This window comes from Aythya fuligula, chromosome 11 (assembly GCF_009819795.1).
Source record: "Aythya fuligula isolate bAytFul2 chromosome 11, bAytFul2.pri, whole genome shotgun sequence".
In the NCBI taxonomy this organism is placed as follows: domain Eukaryota; kingdom Metazoa; phylum Chordata; class Aves; order Anseriformes; family Anatidae; genus Aythya; species Aythya fuligula.
This window is the reverse complement of record NC_045569.1, coordinates 18,279,218-18,295,029: the sequence shown is the minus strand read 5'-3', so window position 1 is coordinate 18,295,029 and position 15,812 is coordinate 18,279,218. Positions and strand designations below refer to the sequence as shown.

Below are 15,812 nucleotides of genomic sequence, written 5' to 3'. Positions count from 1 at the left end.
TTTATCCAGAGACTGCTGGGTGGAGTACTGTGTTCTGACCTACCCAGAAGACACGGTGATCACAGTGCTCCCTGAAGTCTTAAAAACCCTAAGTCCAAGGTTTTCAAATTATAAACCGTTAACTCTGTTGAAAACTTTCTTACTCTCATTTTTCCTCAGACTGGTGGAATAAGAGTTTAAAAATGCCCAACTGTTGTCAACAGGATCCTGAATAGCGCTTCTCTCCTCCCCCATGAACTGCACCAGCGTGAACTTGATCTGAGAGTCATACCCCAAAGACCACCCTGAACAACTGTGACTTTTAGAAAAATAGTGCCATTTCCCCTTCCCCTCGGTCTCTTTCTGCCTACAGCACTGACATTGTTACCATTTCCAAGACGTTCTGTAAAGAAAAAGGCAAATGATTTTTTTTTTCAACAAAAGCTGGGATTCATCCTTGAATCCGTTACCCCTAAATGAAGCGGGTGGGCTGTAGTCAGTGGTTTTTCAGACCAACAATGCCAGCTTTGTTGCCATTCCTGTTTCTTTCAACAGCCTCGGCTTTCCTCTTGTGGGCTGGGGGGGAGGCTTGGGTGGGGAGGGAGGATTCCCATTCATGAGCTAGCGGAACCTGGCACTGCCTATATGGTGAGAGAACAGCCTGAGGTGGTGTGGCTGGAAGCCACGCTGTGTCAGATGCCCTTAAGAAAGTGGATCAAAATCAACTAACAATAAGGAAGATGCAGTCCGATGCCAGCAGTCTGAAACCGCATGGCCTCAAACTTGAAGCTGAAACAGATGAGGACAAAAATGAGTCCAAAGGTAAAAAGCCTATAATGCACAAACCAAAGAGCTCTGGATTTGGAATCAGCTAAGAGAAGTGTTTAGGACCAGCAGGTTTCTGTCCAGTATGATTATTTGCTTGACATCTAAGTATTGATAGACATAGCTCGGTTACAATGACTTCAGGGTGCATAATTATTTGCTGTGTAAGTAAGTACGACCTTTGCAGTGTGTCTCGAGCAATGATGGCATGGCAGGTAAAGGAAAAATGCTCTCTGGGTGTTCCCTTTCTTGGCATGATATTGATGCCGAAAGACTTGTGAAAAAAACCTGCTGCCCTGGTCTGTCTAGTGCAGCACCCAGCAGAGATTCCTTCATGGAAATAGTTCGAAGGCAGGATTTAAAAGTCTTGCAGGCTGAAGGAGGAAGCATCTTGAGCAGGTGCAGAATTCATACAGCAAAACGTCCGATGACAGCTTGCACCGGCAAATCCGGGTCAGTGCAGTGCAGGTGTATGAGCGCACTTCCTAGGAACCAGACAGGAAATTAACATCCTCCTTCCCCTCCAGTGTGTAGAAATGCATTTGAGAATCTCAGTTTCCTAGGGAAGCTGAGGACCACCAGAGTGAATCGGACACGGATCTCAGGAGTCAGGTAACACTGCAGAGTGCGCTGATACAAAACCATTTCTGTTCCTGTTCTGTGATTCCAGGCAGCACAGTGCCAGTGGCAATGGAGCCAGCCAAATCACGGTAACAGTGCAGGGGAAGAGTTCTGGAAATGACATAAAAATGGAGGGACCTTTGCTACAAATCCTTACTTTATCCTGGGATTATAACATTTAGCTGCAGCTTGTTGGAGCTAGGAAGCTGTTTTAAAAGAAAGAACTCCCAGCCCTCTCTTTTTTAGAGCAGCTCACTGTATTCTAGCCTTGAATGCATGACTGTACTGTTGTAGGCAGCCTGTTTTGTCGTGAAAGCTCCCATCTGGACTTCTTTTTCTCACTCTTTTGAACATCTGCATTATCATGATGGCAAATGCAAGAATTTTTTAAAAGCATCTGTAAACAGCTGGTTTTTAGAAGCCCGAGCAAAGTGACCAGTAAGGTCCTGGAGTGTTACAGTGCTGACAAAGAGATCAGACCTTGCAGGTGCTGTTTGAAGTGTGGTGGGGGCTTGAGTTAGTCTTACATTTATCAGGCAGGTAAATCTGAATTTCTGTGGAATATTTTTCTTTAATTGGTATTGCAAAAGTATACTGATTAATTACCAGGAAGCAGTCTGTCCCCATATTACTACTTACCTCCCAACAGGAATTAAAACCATTGTTACTGAAGTTGCAGAGTAAAATTTGGAAGCACAAAAATCTCGGTTTCAGGGTTATCTGGATAACTTCACTTCTACCTCTAGTCTGTGCTGTGAATGAGGCAGAACTTGAATGTACAAGGCAGTGTTTCAGCGCTGCCAACAGGCTTCTTACTCCAGTTCCCCAATGTTTTACCAGAGACCTTGCAAAGAGGTGCCCGTCCATGGGCCTGGAGGTTGGTATCTGTTTACACAGTGGCTCAGGGATGCAGCCTGTGGCTGTCTGACAGGACATCTGCTTGTGGCTGTGCATACCTCTCTGACAGCGCTGCTGGCGGTTTGGATGTAGATTCTGTCTCGTGGGGAGCTGCGGTGCAATTCCCTCTGCGCCTTCGTAAAAGCTTGTGTGGCTGCTTTGGCCACGCTGCAGATGACGATGTGCTGGAACTCACATGGCTGCATTTGGAGGGACTGAAAATCAAGGTCAGTCGGATCCCAGGGGTTCTCCTCCGTTGGAGGCTGAGGCGATCCCATTCAAGCTTTACTCTGGCAAGCTCAGGTACCAGAAACCACGTTGCTGCACCGAGACGGCCTGAGTCACTGAGCAGTTTGTTTCAGACGTACCCCAGCTAAATTCTTCTAGTGCCAGCGCTCCCCTTTTTAAATCTCACAGGAGAATGTCGCTGTTCCAGCACGCTGCAGTCCCAGGATTGATTCCTGGGAGTGACTGACTGCCGTGTAGACATACCCTGGGGCTGGCCAAAAATGCTGGCAGCAGTCCGTACCCACCCTGGAGTTGCTAATTTTATTTTCTGCCATTTGTGTTGTAAATCTGTTGTGGAATGTCTTTCTCTGTTCCCAGGCTCCCTTGTTCCCCTCCTCCCAGGTTTTCATTCTTCTTCCACAGATAATTGCAAGCACATTTTCACAGTTAAGTTACCCTTCTCTGTACAGCACCAAGCAGACATAATGAAATACTGTCTCTTTCATCACGTATCTTTGTACAGGTCAAAACAATTATTTAATAACACACTCTGGTTTTGAGAGAGAGCTACGTACAGCCTGACATTTCAGGAGGTGCTTCTTCCAACTTCAGTAACACACTGAGAGGTCTGGGTCAGACCAAAAAAATATATTGTGGACCTAAGTAGCTTAATATTTGCAACTTGATGCTAGGAAGCAGAGATCAAAGATAGATACAGATCTAAACATAAATAAAACCAGCGGAAGCTTCTGCAAGCATGGATGGTTTGACTTGATATGTTGAGGAAGAGGTAGTGGTGGGGCATCCCTAAACAGAACATGTGTTTGCCCGTATGATTAACTTGCTCAGGTATCTTGTATTATATTGAATTCCAGAAGTAGAATAATGATGTTGTATTTAACTTGGCTGGGCAAGTTGTTTTAGTAAGGACAGAACCACGCATGGATATTCACGCACCGTCGGTTTTAGTGTGAGATTAAAGACGTGAAGCTGTTTGGTAGAAGCGGAGTAGAATTTGGAGAAGGCAGAAATTTTGGGGAAATCAAGTGGAGAAAAAGATGGCTGTGAAGGAGAAATTGAGACGTTTGAGTAACGCCATGTGCCATATGGATGATGTGATTGGTTCTACTTCATCTGTATGTAAGACTGCAAGACATTTACAGGTACAGTAACTAAACCTGCTCATAGTAGTGTAGTGGTGGGGTCCCTCCCCTCTGTCGTGTATCTTTTGCCACCCAAATTATCTTCCTAGCCTGGTAGTTTATTTACAGTACTGGAGTGCAGCCACATTGGAGCTGGGTATGGGAATGTCTGCCTCCCCTTGCTTTGAGGACTGCTGTGGCCAGCACTTGTATGATTCTGGGCAAGGGTTTCTATGGTTTTACTCGGCGCTTTGTGGAAGATGCCTGTGCAATCCCGAGTGAAGCAATGTTCTGTCGCAGACCCACTCATTCCTTTGGTTTTGAGCATCTCGTGCAGCTTTGCTTAATGTAAGTGCACCAAACAGGCAACCAACAGTTCCTTAGAAACTCCCAGACAGCACAATTCTGTTTAATCACCAGCTTTGTGGCTTTGCCAGCTATCTTTCTTTTTGAAGGCGTATTCTGCTGAGTAGGCCAAGGCCGTGTTTAATAGCTGGGCTGTAATGATTTGGGAAATCTTTCATATGTTTCCTGCTACTGGGGTTCTGGTTTCATACTTCATTGGCTTTGCTGGCAACAGCCTTGTGGACCCAGTGACCCAAAGCACAGGAACAGTACAAGCCCCCATTGTGCGACCTCTCCAGTACCCCCCAACACACGAATTACTAGGTTTGCAAGTGCCACTTAGCAAATAATCGTTTGTTTTTATACAAGGGCAGCAATCTAGCTGAAGTATTTACTTTTCCACTAGCAGTTGGGTTCCAATCGCTTGTAACCCAGGCTGTCTGCCTGGCCTGCTGAGTTCAACAGGTTCCAGGTGAAAATGACTGCAGAGCTGGGGAAAGTGATAAATCCCAGACTGTCATGGGCAAAGCCTTTTGTAGTAACTCAGCAGCAGCAGCAGTGCCAGTAGAAATGATGTTGCCTCTAAAAATGTGGTTCCCTTTGCCATTATGTCAGAGCAAGGCAGCGCTGCAGTGGAATGAGATTGGCAGCCTCTTGGCCAATGGTTGTGTTGAGGAATAAAATTCAGCAAGAGGAAGTTAACTAGACAAACAAAATAATCAGGACGACTTTGTTCTTGGTGTTCTCAGCTCACATCTAATCATTTTCCATCCTCTCCATTGGGTATAAATTTTGATGTCTTACTACATTGCTTTGCTGTTGTTGACACCCTTTCGGTACTAATCCAGATATGGTACTGAGGCTGCTCTCCAAGTAAAAAAAACAAACTTGTTTTGTTTAGAAAAAAAATATCATATTTTCCTTTTATATCCTAAGTGCTACAGTGCGCACCTGGAGCTCACTCTGAAAAAATTGATGGTGTTTGTAATCTTACTGGATTTGTAGAATGCATTATTGCATGCATCACCTCTGAATGTGATGGGCAGACTCCCGTGAGGGAAAACTCATTTGCTGTTTCCAGAAAGCTGTCATCAGTTAAATGATGTGCATGCTACACATCGTACCAGCTGAAGACCTTCTAAAGAGGTATCTTCCTATGAAGATAACAGACTTTTATTTCTCTGAAATTTGTCTTCATATTAATACGTTCAAACCAAGGTCATTCAAAGCAATAATGTCTCTTCTCAAACTGCTTTTTACTTTTTTTCTTGTGGCATTCTTTGACACTGTGAGAGCAACCTTGGCTGCATTCACCTTGAAATTTGTAGGCAACCAGGCATCCTCACTCTCCAAAGGTTTCCATTTCAGTATTGCTCTGGACATAGCACTTCCAAAGTGCTCTTCTTACCAAGCCATGATTTGCAGTGCTCCTGCCTGATATCAAGACTCTCCCTGCTGATTACTTAAGAGAGAGACTTAAGTAGCAGCGTACTGAACATCTACGGTCACTTCTCAATAACCAAGGCCAGATGATTGGGCGATAATATTTTTTTTTCCCAGCTGCACCATCATGAAAAATCCCAAGAGCTTAGGGAGCAAGAAGGCTACTACTGGAAATGCCGTATCCCTCCAGCACGTCTTCAGCTGAAGGGGCTTGGCTACTGCAGACTGATCCATTATTGGAGAGAATGTTTATTTTTCGTTCCTAGAATCAAAAGAAGGCACACAGGTTTGTTACTGTCCTCTACATGCACCTGTCATGTAGGTGACTCAGTGAAGAAGGTCACACGGGATGGATTATTGCAGAGTCTGCAGCCCCACAAAGATCATCAACCTAGACCAAAAAGGAAGAATAAACAAAAGAGGCTGAGCAATATTTCTTTCTGTGAACAAGACTTCTGCTGATCTGGGAACCATAAAGCATGGATACAGTGGCTTCTCTGGGGACTTCAGAAGACGGGATGCTGGTAGAATTACATACATTACAGTTACATCTGTGCCTCTGTCTTTTGATGTTGGCCATCTCCTCTCTCCCACCTCCACGAGTGCAGAATTGATCTCCACGTGTGGGAAGGCAGCCAGCAGTCAGCATTCCCGACTCCTCCAGCGCGTTCCCCAGGCTGCCTTGTCTTCCCCAGTGCACGGCAGTGGGTGGCTTCCTGGTGGGGCGGCGTGTGGGACATCTGTGCTTGCTTGTGGTGCACAGATTAGGCAAATATGCTCTCTGTCTCTCCCTCCCCTGTAGAGATTCTTTTAATATCTTCTCGTGTTGCATCTCTTTGTTCAGGTTTTATCCTCGGTAATTAATGTGATTGACTAGAGGCTTTCGCTGGTTTTGCAGAAGTTTTAGCACGGCACATTCAGGTGTTCGCATGCAAGAGCTTCCCCTCAGGTTGGCAACACCTTGAGTGACAGACCTGTCAGCCCTTCTTACTGAGCCTTTCTCTTTGTTCCCTAGTGGGTGGGCTCTCCCACCCAGCTATCCCAGGGTTTTTGTCTTTTTTTTTCCACCCTATAATTTAAATTTGCTTTTCATCTTCTAAGGAAATGCATGTCACATTTTCTGGGGCCTTGTTCTCACCCACTTTCTGGCAGTGCTGAAAGCAAGCAGCTTGTTTTCCATCAGCATGTTAGTCCTGCAATGTACCAGGGTGCTTTCTGCTTACAAGGAGCTGCAGATGGGACACAGCAGCTTCTGCTCACCAGGAAAGAAAAGCAGCAGAGTCTTTCTCTGCCCACTGCTGTGCTCTGTTTCATTCACTGTGCTCCTTGTGCAACACTTCCCTGCTTTTTGAGACCAACCTAAAGCAAGTGAAAAAGCATTTTTCACATCCAGGAAGTGGATTGAAGTGAATTAAATCTTGTGGAGGTCAAGGGAACAGCTCAGTGCATACATTTTCACGAGGACATTACCCTTTGACCCTCGGATAACTTTATTCCTGATTTAGGAGTAATGAGTAGCTGGTGTCTCTTCACTGGTAGCCGGAGAGAAATTTCATTGCTCTTTTCAGTCAGGAGTCACTCGTGACTTGGGCATGTGATGTTACTGCTGGAGAGGAGATCATGAGATGACTCACCTTGTTCCTCATGGCCCTGGTGTAACTTCCATCAGACCAGCTAAGAGGACTGCCGCTGTGTCAGCGGGGTCTGGGCAGCTCTGGTACTGGTATCTGGGACCCCGTGGGCACCAAACTTGGAGACGAAACGCTTGGGTGAGTGCAGTGCTGCAGTGCCTGTGCCTGCCATCTTAGTCTCTAGTGTGTGCTGTATGTCCCTTGCCACACAAGCTTATACTTGCTGCCTTCCAGATTCCGTGGCAAAAGAAATAATTCTTTTTAAATGAAAACCATATAATAAAGGGCTGGATCTGTCACGCAGCTGAATAAACCACAGCTTTCCACACTGCAATTCACCAAAGGCGTTGGAGTGTTCTCACTCGCTGTTATTGACTTCTTGGCTGCTTGATGAGCAGATAACCATACAAAATGTCTGGTTACTTCACTATTAGAGTGACATAAACTTGGTTATGAAAACAAGAGTCCATTAGTCATGGCTCCCTTTAAATGTTGTCTCTCCTGATAAATGAAACAAAAGCTGGGCACCCATCCTGAACACCCCTGTCCTAGATAACAGTATGTACACAACGACCATCTTCGATTATTACAAATGCTCTAAGTAAGGTCGTCTTCCCCTCTGCATCTCAGCTCCCCCAAGTACCTCCTGACAGCCTCTGAAACAGTCAGATTATATTTAGAAGGCTGCGTTCACATGTTCGAGAAGCACAAGGTGAAAAAGCCTGTTTTCCATTAAGCCACCAGACCCAGTGACCGTTGTTTTTGTAAGAAGGTTATGCAAGCTATTTCACTCCTCCTTCCTTGCTCAGCTCACCCCAGCGTGTTTCCCCAGCATCTGTTAGTTTGCCCTCTGTCCAAGCCTCGCTTGGACTCCCTTCTGACCCCTCTGGCTGTCTCTGCCTCTCTTTGGTTACTTACAGACACATCACCTTCCTAGGTCACTCTGCATTTGAACTTACTGTCCTCGTTTTGCACTGCAGCTCCAATTATAATTCCAGCTGTAACGAGCAACCCCGTTTCACTTCTGACTTTGTTATGCCTTTATTCTCAACTGGTTGGAAGCCTCATAACTCGCAAGATATCAGCGTTTTCTATTGAAATGTTAAACATGTTGAACCAGTTCAGAAGCAGGCATCTTTCCAGTGACACAGCTTCGATTTCAAACGTTAATAAAAAATTCCTAACATTGAACTCGATTTGGGACTGGACGACTCACAGGCTTGATTATGTGATATACCGTCTCCCACTTCTAAGTTGCTGGTGCAGATCCAGCCCAAGTCAGTAGCTGCTGAGGACTGTTGATGTACGTTCTCTGCTTCGTGACCTGTGCTGGTTGGAGCTTCATGACCCCGCGTGATGTCCTCAGCTGCAGCCAGGCACCGTGTGTAACCTGCCAGAGCAGCATCTTCCTTGGCTGCTGAGATCGGGTGGACTCTGGAGACAGAACTCCCTTCTCAGCCATTTGTGGAGACCTGATAGGAAGTGGGAAGGGGAAGGAATTTGTCCTTCAGGTATGCCCTTTGTATGCATAAACATGGCATTTGTGCCCACAGCGTGTCTAAGCAGCAGGCTTTCCACAGGGCACTGTCATCCTGCCCACGCTGAAATGCCAGAGCAGGGAAGTTACAGCTCTCCTTTCCCGTTTCCTCTCACGCTAAATGAGGATGTTGTCCTGTCCTGTCCCTCCTTCTGCGTTTATATTGTTATGGTGGGGTTCAGACAGAAATTTGTGCTTCGTCCTGGCTCAGTGGTTAATGCCGCATTCCCTCTGGGTGAGTCGTGGCGAGCTGAGTCACAGGGAATGATTTTTCTCTATGCTCTTTTTTAGAAAAGGTCAGCAGTGACCTGCCCTGCTGTAGTGTGCAACTGGGGGTTCTGCACGTAGCTCTTAGGGAGCGCTGATGCTTTGCAGAAACAGAGCCCTTCTAGAGAACATCTGCGGCTAAGAGCCTCCCGTTATAAACACAGGTAGAGAAAACGTGCTTTCCAGCAAAGACCTGCCAAGAATGCAGAAACCTTTGTGGTCTCACTGAGCTTTGCTGACCTTCACTTTTGCAGCAGTTTGAGTAGGTCCTTCGGGTATAGAAAGACTCTCCCTTGGATTTTTCCCTCTGCAGGGCAGGACAGAGCACTGTCCTCACGTCCTTGTGGGTAGCTGGACATCGTCTTTCACTGTCCTTGGAGAAACGAGGACTTTGACATTAGTGCCAGTCGCGTGGGGAGCACTTGTGTCACGCAGAAGTTTAGTGAGTACCTAGGGTGACAGCCAGGTCACCTTGGGAAGCCTTGCTTGTCCTGATTGCCGTTCATTTCTGAAGCGAACCAGCATCAGATTCACCCTGAATTATGTGCAGACAAATGGAAAGGTTTGGCTTTCTCAGGGAGGTTATGGAGAAGCTCTTATTAACAGCCAGCCCAAGTGCTTACATGAAACAGGGGGATTGTAGAAGTTCATGGTGTTTCCACTTCTGGGTATGGTTTGTTGTGTTTTTTTTTTTAAGTTTCCCCTCATCATGCCTCCTTATGTCACTTGCTACTCTCTTTCTGCCTGGAGAAAAGCACTTGTTTTATGGCTGATCATATTTTCTATTACATTTGATTCTTGCCCCTACTTTATAACCTCTCTCCACCAGACAGGGAGCTCATGATAATAAACCTGGGGCTTTCTCAACTGGTCTGTTACCAGCCATAAAGTTGCAGCTGTTGAAAAAATTTAAAGCATCTCCTAAATCAGTTTCCCCCAGCCTTTGGAACTGTCCTCAAACTCAGATTTGGGGCTTTTAATAGGAAACCTATTGAGAGTCGTAGTGGTTCTGATGAATATTTGTATACATGACCTCAAGAACTTGGAGGTGCAGTGCACAGTGCACTGAAGGCAGCCTTTGGTGGGCTCTGGCTCAAGCTTTTAAAGAATAACAGGAAACATTGGAAAATGCACCAAGGGTAAACAGAGCCGTTTAGTTACATTAACTGTCTAGAGGAGAAGCTCCACTAATGACCAAAACAAACAAAGCAAGTGCATTTATTTAGTATTGCTGTGGGAAAACAAACGGCTTAATTGCATTTTGCTAAAAAGGGTTAGACAAGAAGTTGGCCGGCCTGGGCCCAGAGTGTCGTTCTGGCGTCCTGACCCAGTTCTGATTGCTGCGTGGATCCCGACAGAGAGTGGTGTCCTGGAAAGGAGCACGCACTTCAGAGGGGCCAGGGCTCTGAGAAGATTGCATACTATTTTTTATTCCTTGCAATGTTATGTTAAAGTGTCATTCTACACAAAACAGCTTCAAAGAGATCTGTTTTTGCTGCCTCCTGGTGACTTGGGATAAAACTCGCCTTGTTATGGTTATGTGAATGGTCAGAACTCAAACTGGCCGGTCAGCTTGTTTCTGGACTCACTTATGATGAGCAACAGTAAACGTGCTGCAGGACTCCGTCAGCGATGCCCTAGTGGCTTTAGCTGATAACCAGTGCGTTATTTATATTAGAAGAGAAGCTGGGGTGTGAAAGCAGATTCCCATTGTGCTAATCTGAATAAACATGCAATGAAAGGACTGTGCGGAAGAGCTGACAGTCTGAGCTGTTCTTGCTTGCCTGTGTGGAATCTCTTTGTCTTCAGGAGGAGAACGTGGTGAACCGAAGGCAGAAAGCTAACTCGGTGCATAGAATGGGGTCAGTGACTGTGACAGTGACAGCACAGAGTGAAATCGAGTCCTGCCCATCTGTAATGGTGTGGTGTAAAGGATAACATGCAGCATGTGGTTGCTGCTCCCGATAAAAAGGATGGTTATACCTCGAACAGCACAGAGGGCAGTGGGTCAGTAGGGTAATCTGGTGCCATTTTAACCTTTTTACTTCTAATCCAAGAGCCGTTCTTATCGGCTCTATTTTCAAGATCTGCTCATGTAAGAATAGAGCTCCTTCCCATGGCAGAGTATTTCAGGGGGCTGATTATGTGCTCCTAATTCCATGTGAACTTCTGAATAGCAGGTAAGATTAGATGACCACAAAGAAAATGCAAAGCACTGAATCAGTGCTTGCGCTGCTGTACAAACACACAGTGCTCTGTCCGACTTAGTTCTGTTAAAGGGGGGGAGACTATTAGTGAAAAGAATCAGCATGGCATTACATTTACTACGTGTTCAGGAAAAACTTCTTCCTTTGATGTTGTTGGAGACCCTTGAACTTCAGAAAAGAATGTGTTAGCATGCTAGGGTATGCCTCAGTCCTGCAGGTCATTTAATCCTTTCCTCAAGTGAGTCATTGTAAGGTAAAGTAGATGCTGGGAAAAGTTGTGTGCTGCCAATTAAAACAGACTCCAAAGGTGTTGCTGGTTTCATTCTAACAGAAACTCATCACAGGGAGGCCAGTAGAGGTTGCTTATGTACCTTGAGGCCAGATCCCAAGCTAATATAAACTGGCATGGTTCTTTTGAACGTGCAGAGCTATTTCGCTTCATACCGATAGGTCAGACTCAATTCCTTTACACTTAGAGCTTTTTAAAGAATTTCTATTAAGAAATCAGGAATAATTCAGAAAAGTAGTGATTTCCACACATGTACAAAATGAAAGAATTTCACAAGAAGGCTGTCAATAACTCTGAGAGGTGAGTTCTGGCTCAGTCTATAAAGATTGTTCTATCTGCCTCAAACACCCTTACAAAATCAAAGCCAAGTAATGAATGGTAGCCTCAGCGTTTCTCCTGGGCAGATACCTTTCATGAGGTCAGGTTTAAAATAAAATTGAGGACAGGAATGTATTAATTAGTAACTGTTGCCCATGTTTGCCTACAAAAAAAATCCGGCTTCTTGCAAATTTAGCAACGACTAAAGTTAATCAGAAAGCTGAGGCATTCATTAATTAAGGAACTCTGAGCCAAACACTAGCCTTTTGTGGAACAGATAGAATCAGGGAGCCTAAAGCAGTTTGGAAAGTCAGGAAGATGTTTTGTTTTCACTTTTTTCAAGTGGAACAACAGAGTTGGTGACCAGGGGGCTGATCAGCAAGCTGCCAGGATGGGAACCTGCACTGCTGAGTCCCATCCCATAGAAGCCCTGACGGAGGAGAAACCTGAAGGACCCAAGTTCAAGTCTCAGCACTGTGGCAGTCACAAGGCAGGCAAGCTGACAGAAACCTTGGAAACCTGCCTCGTTTCCATTAGAAAAGCTAACACAATTGCTATGTGCCTACAAGCCTTCTGAACTGGCATTTTTGGACAGGCAAACTTCCCTCTGGAAGACTGCCAGCAAGCTTACCTGACCTGCTTCATGGCATTTAGCTCGTCCTTCCCTGATTTTTAGGAATACAGACTTCAGATGGGCTTATTTGCATTGGAGGAATACTGCTGGAACTTTCCTCCTAGCATGTGAAGTTTTCTCTGTGTGTAGAAACAACATGAGTGAAATATTTGGAGTGAAACCCAGGCTCCATTGAAGTCAGTGGCAAAACTCCCATTCACTTCAGTGGAGCAGGAATTTCACTCTTTACTGTTTTGAAGTTAGAGTTACTAATAGACTGTTAAATTATTCCTGCATGCATCAAACAAAACAGGCTTGATGTTCGTGTTTCTGCTGTGTTCAAAACCCACAAAGGTTTAAAAACAAGAATAACGATGAACTTCTGAGTCTAACAATTGTTAAATGTAGTTTTGCTAGCAATAATAATGTCCCTGGAGATAAATCTAAAAAAAATAGACCCCACCATGTAATCTTCACTTTAAGCTAAAAATAGCATAAATGGCAGTTTAATCTAAGCCATAATTATCAAGCTGCTGAAGCCGGATTTGGTTCATTGCAACTAGAAATGTATGTTGTGTTTAGGCTTTGAACAGTTGAGTCCCAAAAATGGAGAGAAGCAAAGCCAAGAGCATAGTCAGAAAGCAAACGGGAGCCTCTGAGAAATAGCATGCATTAAAGAGTCCAACACCATTTTTAAAGGGACTGCTCCTGGCTTGCTCAGTCCTTCAAGCTGGAAACCTGGAGAGTTCCCGTCAATCCCTGTTTTCAGCCCAACATCCGTGAGTGCTGCTTTGTTAGCAAGTGACACTGGCCATACAAGGTACCTTTTGTCTGAAACCTATGTTCCAATTCATGCTGGAATCAAAGGAAGGATGTTAACTTTTCAGAGTGATGCTATTCTGTACCATTTAAAAAATGGTTTTAACAATCATTTCAAAGTAGGATGGAAAATCCTTAACTTCCTTTTGCTGCCAGGCAGCCTGGTATGATAGGCTGAGCGTGGGACTGCCATTCAGGGCTTCTGACATTTCACCGATGGAGCAGGTGGACTTGGGTACATCATTTATCCCTTCTTTGCTGCCGTGGGGGCTGGTCCCAAAGGCTGACCTCCAGCAGAGGAGTCCCACCTGCCTGTAGCAGCACTAGAGAGAGGCTTTTTCCAACAGCGATTTACTGCAGCAGCCCAAAAGCAGAGACTGCACTAATGGTGGAAGAGTCCTGAGTGGCAAGGTGGAGGCAGGTTAAGGTAATACTTTCCTATTTCAGGATGCTTTTTGAAATCCTCACTGAACGTGTTTGAATCCCTCCATGTAAATTCAAGGAACCTGTATTTTATGCATGAAACAGGTGCCCAGAGAATTATCTGAATGTTTCTGTATTATTTGTGTAGCATATTGCCAACTTTGTTAGTTGTGAGATGTGACAATGTCATTACTAAGTCCAATGGTAAATGAGACACCCACATGATAACTTGATAGGTGTTGTTTTTTTTGTGTCCTGTTTTGTTTTAATTAAACAGCATGGGAATGAGCCATGATGACGATCATCTGCCCTGTGCAGGGAGGTCCCATATTATGTCTGGAGAATGGGTCAAGGGCAGGAACCCCAGTGACCTTTCCTGGTCTTCATGCAGCCGCGATGACCTTGAAAACTTCCTCAAGTAAGGATTGCACTGATGATCAAATATCCTATCAGGCACAAATCCAATGTTCTATCTGAAAGTGAGAGCCTAGACAAATTTCCATTAAAAAAAAAAAGTGCATGTGTCATTAGGGTGTGGAAGTTTGACTCTATCAATTACTATAGGCCCTTTGAAACTGAGGTTTACAGAGAGGCAGAGGAATTATATTCTGTTGCCATTGTACTGCTAACATCTTAAAAAACAATCCCAGTTTACCTGCATTTCACAAACAAATGCCTTTCATATTTGCAGTGTCAGAAATATGTGTGTAGGTACCCTGATAAAATCTTCCATTACATCCATATTTCAGTTTACTGTGTTCAGCAGTTCACTAAGGACTAATCCCCCAACCCTGGGGATTAGAGGTGTGAGAGAAAGGAAAAAAAAAATGAAAGAAAATGGGACATCTAGTGTTACACTAAAGCATGGATTTGAAAAAAAAGGTTGCACTCACTCTGGTCTGTGACAGACGGGAGATGACAAACTGATATTCCAATTTGTCAACAATTGTTTTGAAGACAAAGGCATTTTTGTTTCCTTTATGCCTGTGATAAATAAGAAGCCCAGGGCATAAAATTGAGCTCGGGGGATCCAGGTGAGACACGACGTAAGACTTTCTAGCTATCACTGTAAGGCTTGCGAAGCTGTTGGGTTTGGTAGCCTCAGGGCAAAATTGAGCCTCCCTCAGATTTTTAGGAATAATTTAGACACATACTTATGCCGAATGATGTAAATATAGTAGATTCGGCCTTGAGGCCTGGGGCAGGGGATGAGTTCTAAAGGACCTTTTTGTCCATAGCTTTAATGATTTAGAAACCTTCCAGAAAGATACTGAGAAAATCACCACTGTTTCACACAAGGTCATTAGATTCCCTGTTTAAGACAGGACAACAGCTGCTCTACAGCAGTGATCTAACACTCGAGTTCAAAGGTACTTCCCCTCACAGGCATGTTTAATTATCGCACTCTGCAGGTCCAAGGTCAGCACCTGTTTGCTGGTAACAGACCCCCGAAGCCAGTACGCGGTGCGGCTCCCCCACAAGCTGCCTGGAATGCACTACAGTGCCGATGAGCAGTGCCAGATCCTCTTTGGGACCAATGCTACGTTCTGTAAAAACATGGAGGTAAGAGCTCGTGGGGTGTACCTGGAAATGAGGTGGGATGTGGCGATATAGTTGTTGAACGTTGGAGGAGTGGAGGAGTCTGGACCTTCCTCAGAGTTACCGTGGGATTTTCAGCATGTTCAGCACTACTGCCACAACATCAGTAGTCAGACTCCTGTTGACCTTTGTGTCAACAGCATGTACTCCTGCAGTCCTCCACCCTTCCCCACGTTGGTCTTAATGTCCTACAGCAGACCCATAAGAACTTTTGTGTGTATTCAGTCTTCATGTAGCAACAGTTCCCTTTTGACGTGGTTTTGCTGCAATACTCCATAGATACTGTTTTCCTGGTAGTTCATCTGAGAGGAAAATCTTTTCTCACAGGAGTGCTGCCTGCCTTCACAGACTCAGCTTAGACGTCTGTCTGACCTTTCAGTAGGCCTCACCCTTGGACCATTACAGTGTTCTTATGAACTCACTCTAACTCTTTTCCAAGGAAATATCAATGACTGTTTGCCTGATGAGGCCGTTTAGAGATCTGTACAGAATTAGGCCCCTTCACGTGTGTTTTCTAAGCAGAATGATGTTCAGTCAGGCCTTGGGTGTAACATGGCTCTTACCATGTGGTTGGGCAGCAAAATGGAAACGGTGATTGTTGGTGTTTCTAGAATCAGGTCATGTTTGAG

General features: G+C 44.9%; 1 protein-coding gene across 1 annotated transcript in view; it reads left to right on the top strand.

Moving 5' to 3' along the window:
* ADAMTS17 (ADAM metallopeptidase with thrombospondin type 1 motif 17) overlaps positions 1-15,812 on the top strand; it is a 172,061-nt gene that overhangs the window by 69,724 nt on the left and 86,525 nt on the right. Inside the window, exons 9-10 of the mRNA XM_032194627.1 lie at positions 13,862-14,002; positions 14,997-15,147. Of these exons, the coding sequence (XP_032050518.1) occupies positions 13,862-14,002; positions 14,997-15,147 (292 nt within the window). The remainder of the gene's footprint in view (positions 1-13,861; positions 14,003-14,996; positions 15,148-15,812) is intronic.